The following is a 14770-nucleotide window of genomic DNA, read 5'->3' on the forward strand; positions in this document are numbered from 1 at the left end:
CTCATAACCCCACTCCCAATATTAACACTTCTTAATTCCTCACCCAATTATCATCCCCCATCCTCTCCACATGTCCAAACCCCCTCAATCTGCCTCTCCTCATCACAACACCAATACATTCCAATCCCATCCTACTTCTCAACTCTTCCATCGTAAACCCAGCCCCTCCAGGCCTTGGACGCAGGGACGCACTGCACATCCACCTAATCATTGTCATTTCTGTACGTCTGAGCTGGCGAATATCTTCCTCCTTCACTGCCCAGGTCTCACTACCATACAGCATTACACTCCTAACACATGCTGCATACAAAGACCCCTTAGCACGTAGGGAGAGTCCTCTCAATGTCAGGAGAGGCAAGAGCTCCCTGAACTTCTTCCAACCACTTCTCACCCTAGCCCCACCTCCAGCTCACAACATGTCTCCCAAATAACAAAGCACTTCCACACACTCAAGAGATTCACCAGCAAGTTCAATCCTTTCACGTCTGACAATCTCCACCTGCTCACCCCGACACGCCGTACACATAAAATCAGCATTATCTCGCAGTCTACCTCTGATACCACTACATCTCTTATGCACCCATTTATCACACACACCGCACAAGATGGAATTACTTCCCACCCCCTTGTGGCAAACTGCATATGGACACTCTCCCTCGTCTTTGACAGTACCGCCACCAACCCTAGATATCATCACTTTTGTTTTATCTGCATTTACCCTTAAACCCTTTTGCCCCATACCATCTCTCCACTTCCTAAACCTTTCCTCCGCCTCCCTTTCGTTCTCTGCAATCACCACCAAATCATCAGCATACAACAACTCCCACGGGAGTCCGTTTCTAAAGTCACGTGAAAGGGCTTCAAGTACCATGATAAACAACATGGGACTCAAGACTGACCCCTGATGCACACCAACATTCACGGAAAACTCATCACTCAAATCTCCATTCACTCTTACCTGGGTGTGAGCACCCACATACAGTACATGGCTATAACCACCCTAACCAGCCACTCCTCCAAGCCAAGCTTTTTCATTGCCCACTTCACCACCTCTCTAGGGACTCTGTCAAAGGCCTTTTCCAAATCAACAAAAACAAAATAAAGATCCCTTCTCCTACCAATATATTTTTCCTGAAGCTGTCGAACAATGAATATGGCATCAGTGGTCCCCCTACCTGGCATAAACCCAAACTGCATCTCATCAATATTCACTCTTTCTCTAATCATACCTTCTAAAACTCTCTCCATTACCTTCATTATCTGATCTAAAAGCTTTATACTTCTATAATTTCCTCTTTCCAGGGCATCACCCTTCCCTTTGTACACATTTACAATTACACTCTTCAGCCAATCATGTGGGACAACACACTCATAAATAATCCTATTTATCAGGTCAGTGACTAAACTCACCCCTATATCGCCTGAGGCCTTCAACATTTCGGCAGTCAACCCAGATACACCTGCTGCCATCCCCACCTTCATCCTGCCTATTGCCTCACTCACAGTAGCAGTATCAATCAAAGGCCAAGGGCCAGACACTGGATCTGCTGGCTCCAAACCTTCCCTGTCCCAGTCAAACTCCTCATTCAACAACCAGTTATAATGCTCTCTCCATGCATCTTTAATATCCTCACTGTTCACCACTACCCTTCCTTCATCATTCTTCACACACTGCTCACCTATGATATCCCGATTATCCCTCTTCACTTGACCTGCCACCCTAAATATCATATTTTTCCTTTCCCCATGATTTAGGTTATCAATTAATAGTCCCTGTGACTCAGACTTTGCCCTGTATACCTCTCTTCTAGCCCTACGTTTGGCAGCCAAATATTCCTCTTTGCTACCACCCTTCTTCCATTCCCGGAAAAGCCTTCTTCTCTCCTTAACTGCAGCTTCTACACCCTTATCCCACCACCAAGTTACTTTATGTCTTGGTGGTCCTCTTGTCCAACTGCATGTTACATCAGTAACTCTCAAGAAATTGTTCTCGAGGGCTCTGTACTGTTCATTAACGCCTCTGTCTACAGCTCCCTGTTCAGCCACGACTCCTCAATTCACTATAGAAGGCATCCCTTACTACTTGGTTTTTCAGCTTCCATATTTTCCTCCTACGTACATAAGTCCTCTTTTTCATCACTTGTTCTTTAAGCACCATATCACAAATCAATAGTTTGTGCTGCTGCACACACTCCTCACTTCCTATAATTTTAACATCCCTCACTAACCTCCTATCGGCCCTCCTAACCAGAAAATAATCTATCTGACTGCTATTTCCCCCAGACTCATACGTAATTAACCTACTGTCTCTTTTCCTAAAATATGTGTTGCACACAATCATGTCCGTTGCCTCCCCAAACTCGAGTATACTGTATATATATCTTTCCTTCTTCTTGTCTTTCTTTCCTTCATTCTTCCCTCTTCCTCCTGTCTACAGGTGTCTGTATACTGAGTGACAACCCAAATGGTTTCCTGTACACCAGGAAACCATTTACCATGCTGGGTGGTAACCATATAGCCAAATTATGGTGCCTGATGGTTTAGTGGGTAATTAAGGTGCTCCAGTTGGATTGAGCCGATGCAGGTCTATATCCAAGGGATGGTTGGGGTTTGCTGCTCACGCAGTGCCACTCAGGGATGAGTGAGGCTGGTCACTTCTCATCTTAAATGTCAGGACCAACTTGCCTAGCCCCGGGCTCCTACGTTTCTCATGGGGCAACACTGGATTATATATATATATATATATATATATATATATATTCACACACACACACACTCCAGCAGCTATAATAATAATATTTTCACTCATTTCATAAACAGTCATTCCATATGTGCACATACTGTTAAGTACCCTTGTGGTTATGGGATTGGTATATGAGTTGGTGTATTAGTAATCCTCCTGTGTAAATCATAGGTCAGGTATGATGATGGTGTAGGTAATGGGCTGAAAGGCAGGTACAGATAGTTTAAACAAAGTCCTTAGTTTTGCATCTGCTCTGCTTACCTTATCTTTACTTTATGTATTTTATTCTCCAACATTGTACCTTATCTTTTAACTTATTTGATGAATACATAGCAAATATTTAGATTAGCATACTGAATATCTGTTTCTAGAAGTTGGGTATATGTAGTAAAATTCATATTGAACTTTTCATACAAAGTTAGTGAGGCTGTTACTCATGGCATTGTAATGTAATATAATGATGCATACACTCCTTATGCATGACAAGGTCATTTTTCATCATCAGTGAAAATCATTCAATAGTACAGTGATGAGGTGAGATGACAGAGGTCATGTGTAGTTGTCACATTGCTTGTCTCCATTTACTTTTCATTTCATGCAACCAGTCACTGAGAATATCTTTTTTTTTTTTTTTTTTTTTTTTAAGGAATGATGCTGTATACCTGCATCCTTTAGAATCTGAAAGAAAAGCTGCTATCCACTTATTCTTTGTGTTTGGGACAGGAAACTCCTCATTCTTGTGTTGGTGTAGGAATATGACATTCCCATCATCCTGCACTTGTATTGCAAGCAGCCTTATACAGTAATTCTTCCAGCATAAGAGAAGGAGAGAGAGAACCTGGGGCTTCTGCATGACTATGATTCTTGTCCTCGGTGATAGAGAGTCATGTTTTTTATTCCCCCACCTTACATGATTGTGGTTGATGGTGATATACATGATTTGGGGAGAGCTTCATGCCTTTAGTTTTGTGGTCAATGATAACACATACTTTGCATGAAATATTGATAATGTACTACAATTAGAGAGAAAAAAATCTTTAGAGTAATATCTGCACATCTCATTATGCTGTCTTGCAGTCTCCTTTGATGAAGCATTTAGATAACATTTATTTATAAGGTTAATAAAATGTTCACTGGTGTCACAGCTGTATATAGTCATCAGAAAGTTATGTGGTTTCATGTAATACAAGATCCAAGGGAATAAAACTTTTTGTACATTTAGATATTTCAGTCAGTAGCTGTTACATCATGGAAGTTCAATTCTCTCTTTTTATCTCTGATTTCTTGCTTATTACTGTGTTCTAGTGGTAGGTAGGGATGCTTGCCATCCACTCACTCGATGTAGTTCTGCTCTCGGTAACTGTCCTTTCCTCTCTTCCTTCCTTCTTTCCCTCCTTCCTCTTCTGTCTTTCTTCATCCTTCTGTCTATGGGTGACTCTACACTGAGTGACAACCCAAATGGTTTCCTGTACACCAGAAAACCATTTACTATGGTGGGAGGTAACCATATAACCAAATTTGATACTTGGTGGCTTAGTGGGTAATTAAGGCGCTCCAACCAGATTGAGCCGAGAGCAGCACTACATTGAGTGAGTGGATGGTGAGCACCCCCACCTACCACATAATACTTTGTAGGTCTTTTCATTTTTTTGCCTTTCTCATATGTTGTGGTTAACAGCTCAGAATTACACATTAAATACCTTTTTATACTTACTCCTATTGGTTCTGATTGTATATAAAAACAATCATGACACAATGTAACATCAGCTTTGGCCGTTACACATTCAACCACCAATGCTTACACTGGGGTTGGGGTAGGGGAGGTGGGTGATGGGTGTTCAATCGCCCCATCACTCACTGGCCATGACTCCAGCTACTAGGAGGGGGAGAACCTAGTTCTTTTGGGTGTACATATGTAAATATGCCTAGGTAAAGGTAAGTTCATGTGTACTGTATCGTTAAATACATTAAATATAAGGTGTTTATTAAATATTTAGTGCTTAGGGCTGACCAATAATACATGCTAGACACTGATTACACTGGTGTGACCAACCATTATTGCTAGAATCTTTTAGGCAGGTATTCCTGGTCATTTGGCAGTTTCTGCTCTTTCAGCACCTGCTTGGTCCTGAAGATGCTGAATGAGAAGACTTTTACTGAATTTTAACTACGTTGCAGTCAATCTTACATAAGAATTCTTGCCAGCTTTTTCTCTCTCTCTCTCACACACAAACACACACGTACACACGCACAAAGTGACCAGGGGAGAAAGAGAGAAAAAACTTTATTAAACAGGTACCAAGAAAAGTGTGCTTTGAAGGCTGAAGCAAAGACAGGATGTTAAAACTGAGTATCTGAATATAAATCAATGGTTCCATGAGAGAGAGAGCGAGAGAGAGAGAGACACACCCACACACACACACACCCACACCCACACCCACACACAGAGTTGAGGACACTATTCCTCCTCCAAATCACTGCACCCCCTAGGTTGAGAACCAGTAAACTAGACAATGATGGTGAACTGTGAAGGGCCTCTATATTATATGGTGATGAGCCAAAGGATGACTTGCGGTCAATATACCATAAATAATGTTAATGCCAAAGTACAAATGGCAAATACAAATGTAAAATTTACTACAGAGATAAATCTTAGAAATTTTTTTGCACAAAATATCAGCCATTAATGGTGCAACATTCATACCATCTTCAAACTCTCTTTCGATCTGTCAGAACTCTAACAATACATCCTACACCTCCAACATTGTACACCTTTTCATGCCAGATAAGAAGAATTGCAGAGGAACCCTCCGATGGTCTCTCAAACCCTCTGTATATGTATTTCATGAGGACATCTAATTGTGTTTTGTCAAGGGCAGATATAATCTGATCCATCTGAGACTTGTTGACTGACAACAGCACCTGAAAAGAGAATTCACATGCAGTTAGGTCAGTAATTCCTATTTATATGGCTCACAATTAAAATCCCTGTCTCACTGTAGGAACTAAAAAACAGGAGGGGGTTCCTGGTCCCCTCATCCCTGGTCCCCTCCATAGGGGAAGTAGCCTAGGTATATAGATAATATCGATCCATCATCTAATCCTACGTTGCCCCATGAGCAGCGCAGGAGCCTGGGGCTAGGCAGTTGGTCCTGATATTTAAGATGAGAGTGACCAGCCTCATTCATCCCTGAGTGGCATTACGTGAGCAATAAACTCCAACCACCCCTTGGCTATAAACCTTCACCGGTTCAATCCGATTGGAGCACAATAATTACCCACTAAACCACCAGGCACCAAAATTTGGTTATATGGTTACACCCAGCGTAGTAAATGGTTTCCTGGTGTACAGGAAACCATTTGGCTTGTCACTCAGTGTAGAGTCACCCACAGGCAGAAGGAAGAGGAAAGAATGAAAGACAAAAGATGGAGTGCAAAGTCACCTGTAGGCAGAAAGACGAGGAAAGAATGAAGGAAAGACAGAAGATGGAAGGAAAGAAGGATAGAGGAAAGGACAGGGCAGACACCCGAGAGGAACACAACATTGAATGAGTGGATGGTGAGCGTCCCCACCTACCACATGGTATATAGATAAACAGACAATTAAAATATCAAGCATACAGACTCTTTCACACTTAAATTACCACCAGCTCTGAAAATCTCAGCCACAATTTCGGAGGTACCAGCCCCCTTCTTCATCCTATCAATTCTGCCTCTGCCTCCTCTTTAATCTTTGGTGGTGAGCCGTGCACTGGCTCAACACTGCGAAGAATCTCCCTCTTTCATTCAAATTTCTCATTCAGCAGACTATTACAGATATAATATACTGTTCATGCCATGCACTCTTTAACCCCCACCATGTTAATTCTTATCAACTCTTACTTTCCCCGTTTTTTTTTTTTTTTTTTTTTTTTTTAAGATCAAGTTTTTCTGAACTCAAATGCTTCATCACCCTCATCTTTTTGTAATTTACACCCCTTGGGTGGGTGTGAGGGCGGTGGTAAGTCACCAGCACCGTGGGAGGTAGACGGGTGTGAATCCACCATTGCTGGGCTACAAACGAGAACTGAATCACTAAATATGAGGTATCTGGCAACTGGGTTGTGGTAGGGATTGGCAACAGTATGATGGTGTACAGGGGGACTCAGTGCTCCCATGGAATCCACTGATGCTTTCTCATGCTTGAAATTACGAAGCAGAGACCCATTACCTCATATGAGGCCATCAGCGCCGCCAGGGGTGGCTTGCATATCTGAATTACTAAGTATGTGTTGTTTGACAACTGCAGTGTGGCAGGGATTGGCAACAGCTATGTTGGTGCAGAGGGAAACTCAACGTTCCCATGGAAACCAGACACTTCCTCGAGCTTGAAATTATGGTGGGGAGATCCATCGCCTCATATGAGACAATCAGCATGGCCAGGGGTGGCCTGCATATTGCCTCATGTGAGACGATGAGTGCAGCAGGGGTTAATTCTCATTTGCAACAGCCAGCACTCTTGCAACATCCCTGACCAACTCTTCATTATTTCTTAACAGTCTCTTATCATACATTGTGCCAGTTTGAAAAAAGTATCTCAACATTTAACTTTTCAGATACTTCTTTCTGGGCATTAGACTTTGCCCTGTATACCTCAGTTCTAGCTCTGCTTGGCTGCCAGGAACAACTCCCTGTCTCCACCTTTCTTCCATTCATTAAACCACTTTTTCATTTTCCTAAATATTGTTTCCACTTCACCGCTAAGTCATTTTTTACAGAGTTCATTTAATCTAACCAGAGGCTACAGCTGTGGCTTTTGGCAAACTATGCTTTGGAGACCTCTCAGCGTGACACTACTCCAGCCATCCCCAAGATGAGTGCACTCCAGGAACACCTAGAGTTCGTTCTGCACTACCTGGAGCACCTGGACTGCAACATGGAGATGGGGCCCTTGGGACTTGTGGAGGAAGTGAACGCTTTCAGGCAGCGCATCATTAATCGTCAGAATCGTCATTCCTTGCGTCAATCAACCATTGACAGCTTTTTCATGCCCGTGACCCCCGCTGTGCCCAGCCCTGGCTCCACTCCACTGCCTCCCCAAGACAGGCCCTCATGCTCCGAGCCACAGCCCAGCACATCAGCCACGGTGGAGTCACCGCTCGACGTGAGTTTGCGTCTGTCTTCAGAGTCGTCTGCAGTGGGTACGTCATCACCACGACCCAGCGACGCACCCCTAGGTCACCTGCCAGTGATACTCTTGGACTCTGACAGTGAATAGCCACCAAGAACTTCTCCACTAGATCACACGGGAATTTACAATATTGTGCAGTTAAATCTTGCATTAGAGAGCTGGACAAAAAATGGATGAGAGTTGGTTCCTTGACAGGTGCTATGCATCTACTATAATGTTAGAGGGGTACAAACAGACAGTTCAGATGAGCAGTGACCACTGAGTTAGTGACAGAAAATAGAGAAAGATGCAAAAGTGTGGCAGAGAGACAGAGGTAGAAGGGAGCCAGTAAGAGGAGGAGTGTTAATGAGATGAAAACCTTTGACTCCACCTTGTTAAGAAGAGCTGCATGTGAGGAGCCTCCCCATGCTTAAGAGTTGTACTTAACATGGGTGAATAAAACCCCTGTATAAAGTCAGCAACTGTGCATTGGTAAAGAAGACACAGAGTCAGCTTAGCATTCCCAATCCCTTGGAAGCAGATTTTACAAGCGAGGTAATATGATCTTTCCAAGATAAATCCTGAAAGAATGAATACCCAAGTATGTTCAGAGATGATGCATAATGAGTTGGATATTGCTTAAAAATTTATAGGCTATTCCTGTGGTAGATTTTGACGGGTTAAAAGATGTAAGAATGAAGTTTTTTATGCATTAAAGGTCATTGATGAGTAGAAGGAAGAGAGTTGGTGATAGAACAGAACCCTAAGGAACACCAATATTGATAGCTCTAGAAGAAGAACGGTGGCCATCAACAACTGCACCTGTAGAACAGGCAGAAAAGCTGGCGATGAAGGAACAGATAGAAGGATAGAATCCATTAGAGGGCAGTTTAGATAATTAAAGATTTATGCCAGACTCGATCGAAAGCCTTTGAGATGTCAAGTGCAGTGGCAGAACTTTCATCAAAGTCCCGAAAGTAGAATGACCAGGAGTCTGAAAGGAAGGTGAAAAGATCGCCAGTGGAGCGTCCGTGGCAGAACCCATAGTGACGATCAGAAAGAAGGGGCGCTCTAGCGGATGTCAGCAGAACAACGCACCAAAACACAGCTTGCCCACGCCAACTTCAAATTACGGCCGGGAAAAAGTCGGATTTTTCTCAAATTTTTTGCGGTTTTTGGCCCATTTTGGGAATATTCGATCCCGGGACGAAAATGTCCGGTTATTGGGGATGTCCCGAAAATGGGCGTCCGGATATTGGAGGGATTACTTTAAAATTTGTAAAGGTAATTTATTGTAGTTTTGCATAGTTTAAATCAGACTTATATAGCTAATTTTTTTTTTTTTTTTTTTTTTTTTTTGACATTTCTACAGAGAGGTATAAAATTTTTGGTTTTTGCCTAACTTCAACTCGTCATTTTGACTTTTTATTTTCTTTTTTCCCTTTTTGAACATAATATGATAACGTACAATTATACAACTTTAAAATATCCCCTAAACCAACATTCTATCATGAAAAGTGTCTTCACACAGAGCAATCAAAGAAAAAATATCACAGTGCAAAGTTGTGGGTCCGCATGAGAGCAGCTGACTCTACCACAGACATAAGCTGCCCAGCCAAAACACCTGATAGGGTTTAATTCATTCAGGGACCAGGGCCTTGAACATTATATCTCAGTCAAGTGTATGACTCTGAAATGATGGAGCCGCCAGACACAATTCTCGAAGTCGATCCATACATGTAGGAGACACGGGAGGACTTCTAGGAAGCTGTGAAGAATGTCTGTGTCATCAGAGTGGTGAATGATCATGCTGAACATGGGGCTGCTCTGATTCAAGAATGCGGTGGCCTTCTGACAACAGATGAGTCACAACTTCAGATTTTATTACAAATCACTGAGCAGCGCCGGCAGCTTTATCCAGACAGCAAGAGACAGACATTGACTGGACCCTGTGGACTACACCAATTTTGCTGCATTTCTACAGGCTTTAACCCATACCATGCTGGAAAAAAAAAATAAATAAATAAAAAAAAAAAAAGACTGATGCCCCTCTATGCCGCCCAGTTTTGGATTTTTTTTTTCGGCTAAATGGGCTTAATGCATCAATATAAGATCCCTGGCACTAATAACGGCAATCACTAAAGCCAAAAAGTTGGTGGAATCGAGTCAAATTGGTGCCACTCTGCCTCTGAAATCTTAAAGGTTACTAAGAGAGCAGAGTGGCTGTGAGCTTGTGAACCAATTTTGGATATTATTTTCTGGCTAAATGGGCTTAATACATCAATATAAGATAAGTTGGATTGAAACAAGGATGAGTCATGTCTCCATGGTTGTTCAATCTGTATATGGATAGGGTTATAAAAGAGATACAAGGTAGGGCAGTGGATGTTGGGAGTGGCCCTAGTGAGAGAGGGCAGTGATTGGGAACTACCTGTACTGTTATTTGCTACAAGGCTTGGTAGATGAGTTTGGGAAAGTGTGTAAGAAACGGAATCTAAAGGTGAATGTAGGAAAGAGTGAAGTTATGGTCTTCGAGAGAAATGAAGTGAATGTACAATGAGACTGGATGGAGAAAATGGAAAATGTGAGTGCGTTATTTGGGTAGTGCGATGAGCAAGGATAGAAGTTTAGAAGGCAAAGTGCTTGAAAGGGTGCAACAGGAAAGAAAGGTTGCTGGTTCCTTGACAGCAGTGATAAGAAACAAGGAAGTGAGCATGGAAGTGAAAAAGCTGCTACACGACAGTATTGTGATACCAACTCTTACATATGGAAGTGAAGCTTGGACCTTGTTGGAGGGACAGAAGTCAAGAGTGGGAGCAGTGGAAATGAGTTTTTTGAGAGGAGCATGTGGAGTCACATGGAGAGATAGACTGACAAATGAGGAAGTGAAGGAGCGTTGAGGTGTGGATGTGGATGTGATAGGAAGCATTAGGAGAAACACACTGACATGGTTTGGACATGTGGAGAGGATGGAGAGCGAGAGACTGATGAGGACAATGTATGTGAGTGAGGTGGAGGGGGAGGCCAAGGATGAGATGGAGGGATGGAGTGAAGAGGTATATGAGAGAGGGGGGTGTGAGCTGGGAGTAGAGCAATGAAATGGCAGGGGACAGGGCGACATGAAGGCAATTTGTTTGTGGCAACCCCTTACGGGATTAAGGTGTCTGGCAAGAAATACATAGATAGAGAAGATAAGTGGCACTAATAAATAATAATCACCAAAGCCAGAAAGCTGGTTGAATTGAATCGGGTTGGTGCCACTCTACCTCTGAAATCTTCAAGGTTCCTGAGAGAGCAGACCATCTGTGAGCTTGTGAACCGATTTTGGATTTTTTTTGTGGGTAAATGGGCTTAATATATCAATATACGATCCCTGGCAGTAATAAAAGTAATCACCAAACCCAGAAAGTAGGCTGAATCAAGTCAGGTTGGTGCCACTCGACCTCTAAAATAATTAAGGTTACTGACACAGCAGAGCGGCTGTGAGCGTGCTAAGACTCACTCGTCTCCCGTGATCCTAAATCAGTGTTGTAAGTGTAGTGGAGAAATGTCTGAAGTGGGATCCGATATCACCTTCCATTTTACTTTGGTTGCCTGCAATGACTTCTCAATGCTGCAGGACGTAGATCTACAACACCGGTGTTTTTGAAGGGGACGTAGATCTACATCACTAGCGTGGTACGGGTTAAGACAAGTATGTGACAAACTGTTGATGAACACAAGTATCAACATAAGCAATTAAGCATGTTACATATTGATAAGAAAATTGAACACTGTTTCTGCATTTTTGTTAATAAATTTATTTTTTAATTCTTTGTGACAACTGACCTATCTGTAAATATTAAGGTAGATGGTTCAAACACTTTTGCAAAGATTTTTAGCTGAAGTGGAACATCTTTAAGGGGTACAACCTACTGGGAAGGAGGGGGGCTTCATCTTTTAAGCTCCACCCTAATATATAACTGAACAATGATGTATAGTCTCCAGCAAAAATTGAGTGACCGGCTCGACGAGCAGGTTGGTACAGTACATGTGGCACCGCTGCACCCCCAGTTTCATTCCCCCCCTCCCTCATTCCCATTCATTCGTCTACCCTCCACCCTCCCCACATCCAAGGGCAAGAGAGTAAGGCCTACTCACATTGTCTCAACCACTCTTCCGTCATCCATTTAACTTGGGAAATAAGTAATCCCTCCACTATCCAACGTAATAGAGCCACAGGCATGTCCTGAAAGTGGTCCTGTCCGGATAGTGGGCACCAGCCTCCTGGACTTGTACTTATGGACCCTAACTCAGAAAAACACCTATACAAATCCCCCTGGACATAGCACCTATTTAAGACCCAAATCACATCAATAAGGGACATAAAAGACTGAAATAAATGCTAAAGAACCATAAAATGAGGTTTTTGAGGTAGGTTTATATCTATCTATCTATCTATTGCCAGACGCCTCAATCCCGTTTGGGGTGGCCACAAACAAATCGCCTCCAAGTCGCCCTGTCCCCCGCCATTTCACTGCCCTGCTCCCAACTCACACCCCCCTCTCTCACATACCTCTCCACCCCATCCCTCCATCTCATCCTCGGCCTCCCCCTCCCTCTTCCCCCCTCCACCTCACTCACATACACTCTCTTCGTCAGTCTTTCACCCTCCATCCTCTCCACATGGCCAAACCACCTCAGTGTGTTCCTCATAACGCTTCCTATCACATCCACTTCAACACCACAACGCTCCTTTATATCCGCATTCGTCAGCCTGTCTCTCCATGTGACTCCACAGGCTCCTCTTAAATAACCCATTTCCACTGCTCTCACTCTTGACTTGTGTCCTTCCAACAACGTCCAAGCTTCACTTCCGTAAGTTAGAGTTGGTATGACAATACTGTCATGTAGTAACTTTTTCACTTCCATGCTCACTTTCCTGTTTCTTATCACAGCTTTCAAAGAACCAGCAACCTTTCTTCCCTGCTGTACCCTTTCAAGCACTTCACCCTCCAAACCTCCATCCTTACTCATCACACTACCCAAGTACTTAAACGTACTCACATTTTCCAATTCCTCACCATCCAACCTCGCTATGCATTCACTGACTTCACCTCTCTCAAAGACCATCACTTTACTCTTCCCTACATTCACCTTTAGATTCCATTTCTTACACACACTCTCAAACTCATCCACCAAGCCTTGCAACTCCCCTTCGTCTTCACTCAACAACACAGTATCATCTGCAAACAACAGTACAGGGAGTTTCCAAACACTATCCTCTCTCACCAGGGCCACTCCAACATCCACTACCCTACCATGTACCTCTTTTATCACCCCATCCATGTACAGATTGAACAACCATGGAGACATGACACATCCCTGTTTCAAACCAACTTTCAAAGAGAAAAATTCACTTAGTTCACCATCCACACGCACTGCAGCCTTCGCACCATCGTACATACTCTTCACAGCCTTCAACAATTTCCCATCTACTCTATATATTCTTAACACTTTCCACAATCCTTGTCTATCCACCCTGTCATATGCTTTCTCCAAATCCATGAAAGCCGCATACAACTTCTTTCCCTTCTCTAGAAACTTTTCCACTAAAGATCTAAGAATGAATATCTGATCTACACAACCTCTTCCCTTCCTAAAGCCTCCCTGTTCTTCTCCAACTAATTTCTCTGTTCTTTCTCTAACTCTGTCAATAAGTATCCTACCATACACTGTTCCTATTATACTAAGAAGACAAATGCCCCTATGATTACCACACACTTCTTTTTCCCCTTTTCCTTTGTACAAGGGAATAATTATACCTGACTTCCAATCCTCCGGGACTCTACCTTCCTCCCAGGCCAATCTGCACATCTTCCACATCCTTTCTACTACTATCTCTCCCCCATGCTTCAGCATTTCAACACACACTCCATCAATTCCTGGAGCTTTCCCCGATTTAACTTTCTTCATTGCTTCCACAACTTCTATCCTACTGATTTCTTCCTGTCTTCTCACCTCCCTCCTTCTCCCAGCCATTCCCCAGCCACTTATACTCGCATTACTTCCATCCTCTATGTTCAACAGTTCCTTAAAGTGTTCTCTCCATCTGCTCACTTTTTCTCCCTTCTCCACTAGTAATCTACCATTTTTATCTTTTATACAATATCTTTTATATATATCTTTTATACAATATTAAAAATTCTGGGTACTTACAAGTCCCTGGCTCCTGGACTGGTAGTTATGGACCCTAACCTAGCCTAACTCAGAAAAACACCTCCGTACTGCACATGCATAGCGCCTAAGACACTACATATTCACACCAATAAGGGACATAAAAGAGTGAAATGAGGTGTTTGAGGTAAGTACAGTATGGAAAATAGAGTACATACAGTATGAAACATTCTGCGTACTTACAGCAAGTCCATGGCCATCTCGATAAATAACCGCCTCCTCTCAGACTCTGACAGTAAGAAAAATTTCCTGAAGCACTTGCAGTACACTGTTCATGAAGTCTTGCACTTAACTTAGTCATTCGCACTCAGAAGTCCATGCTCTTCACACTGTGCACTCTTGTCTTACTTATGCTCCATTGTAACTTAATAAGTGTTGCACTCTGCACTTTATGTCTTTCCACTCATGAAACCATTTTCTAAACAAAACACACTCAAGTTAATTTGCGTTAAATTTACAGTCCAAAAATTGTTTGTCTTTTCACTCAAATTTCTAATTTCTTAACAATACTGTATGCACTGTTTTTCTTTCACTGCACAACGCTAAATTCCCGTGTGGTCTAGTGGAGAAGTTCTTGCCGTTTAATCACTGTCAGAGTCTGGGAGGTGACCTAGGGGTGCGTCGCTGGGTTGTGGTGATGGCGTACCCACTGCAGACGACTC

At 42.8% G+C, this 14770-nt stretch overlaps 1 protein-coding gene across 2 annotated transcripts in view; it reads right to left on the reverse strand.

Moving 5' to 3' along the window:
* Positions 1–3598: 3598 nt before the first annotated feature.
* The window catches only part of Arpc5 (Actin-related protein 2/3 complex, subunit 5), a 50866-nt gene continuing 39694 nt past the window's right edge, over positions 3599–14770 (reverse strand). For both annotated transcript variants that reach the window (XM_080277916.1, XM_080277917.1), the window contains exon 4: positions 3599–5665. In XM_080277916.1, coding sequence (XP_080134042.1) covers positions 5453–5665 — 213 coding nt within the window. In that variant the 3' untranslated portion in view covers positions 3599–5452. The remainder of the gene's footprint in view (positions 5666–14770) is intronic.

The sequence above is a fragment of the Coenobita brevimanus genome, chromosome 71 (genome assembly GCF_032717465.1).
Source record: "Coenobita brevimanus isolate Jiangsu-jjx chromosome 71, ASM3271746v2, whole genome shotgun sequence".
Taxonomy (NCBI): domain Eukaryota; kingdom Metazoa; phylum Arthropoda; class Malacostraca; order Decapoda; family Coenobitidae; genus Coenobita; species Coenobita brevimanus.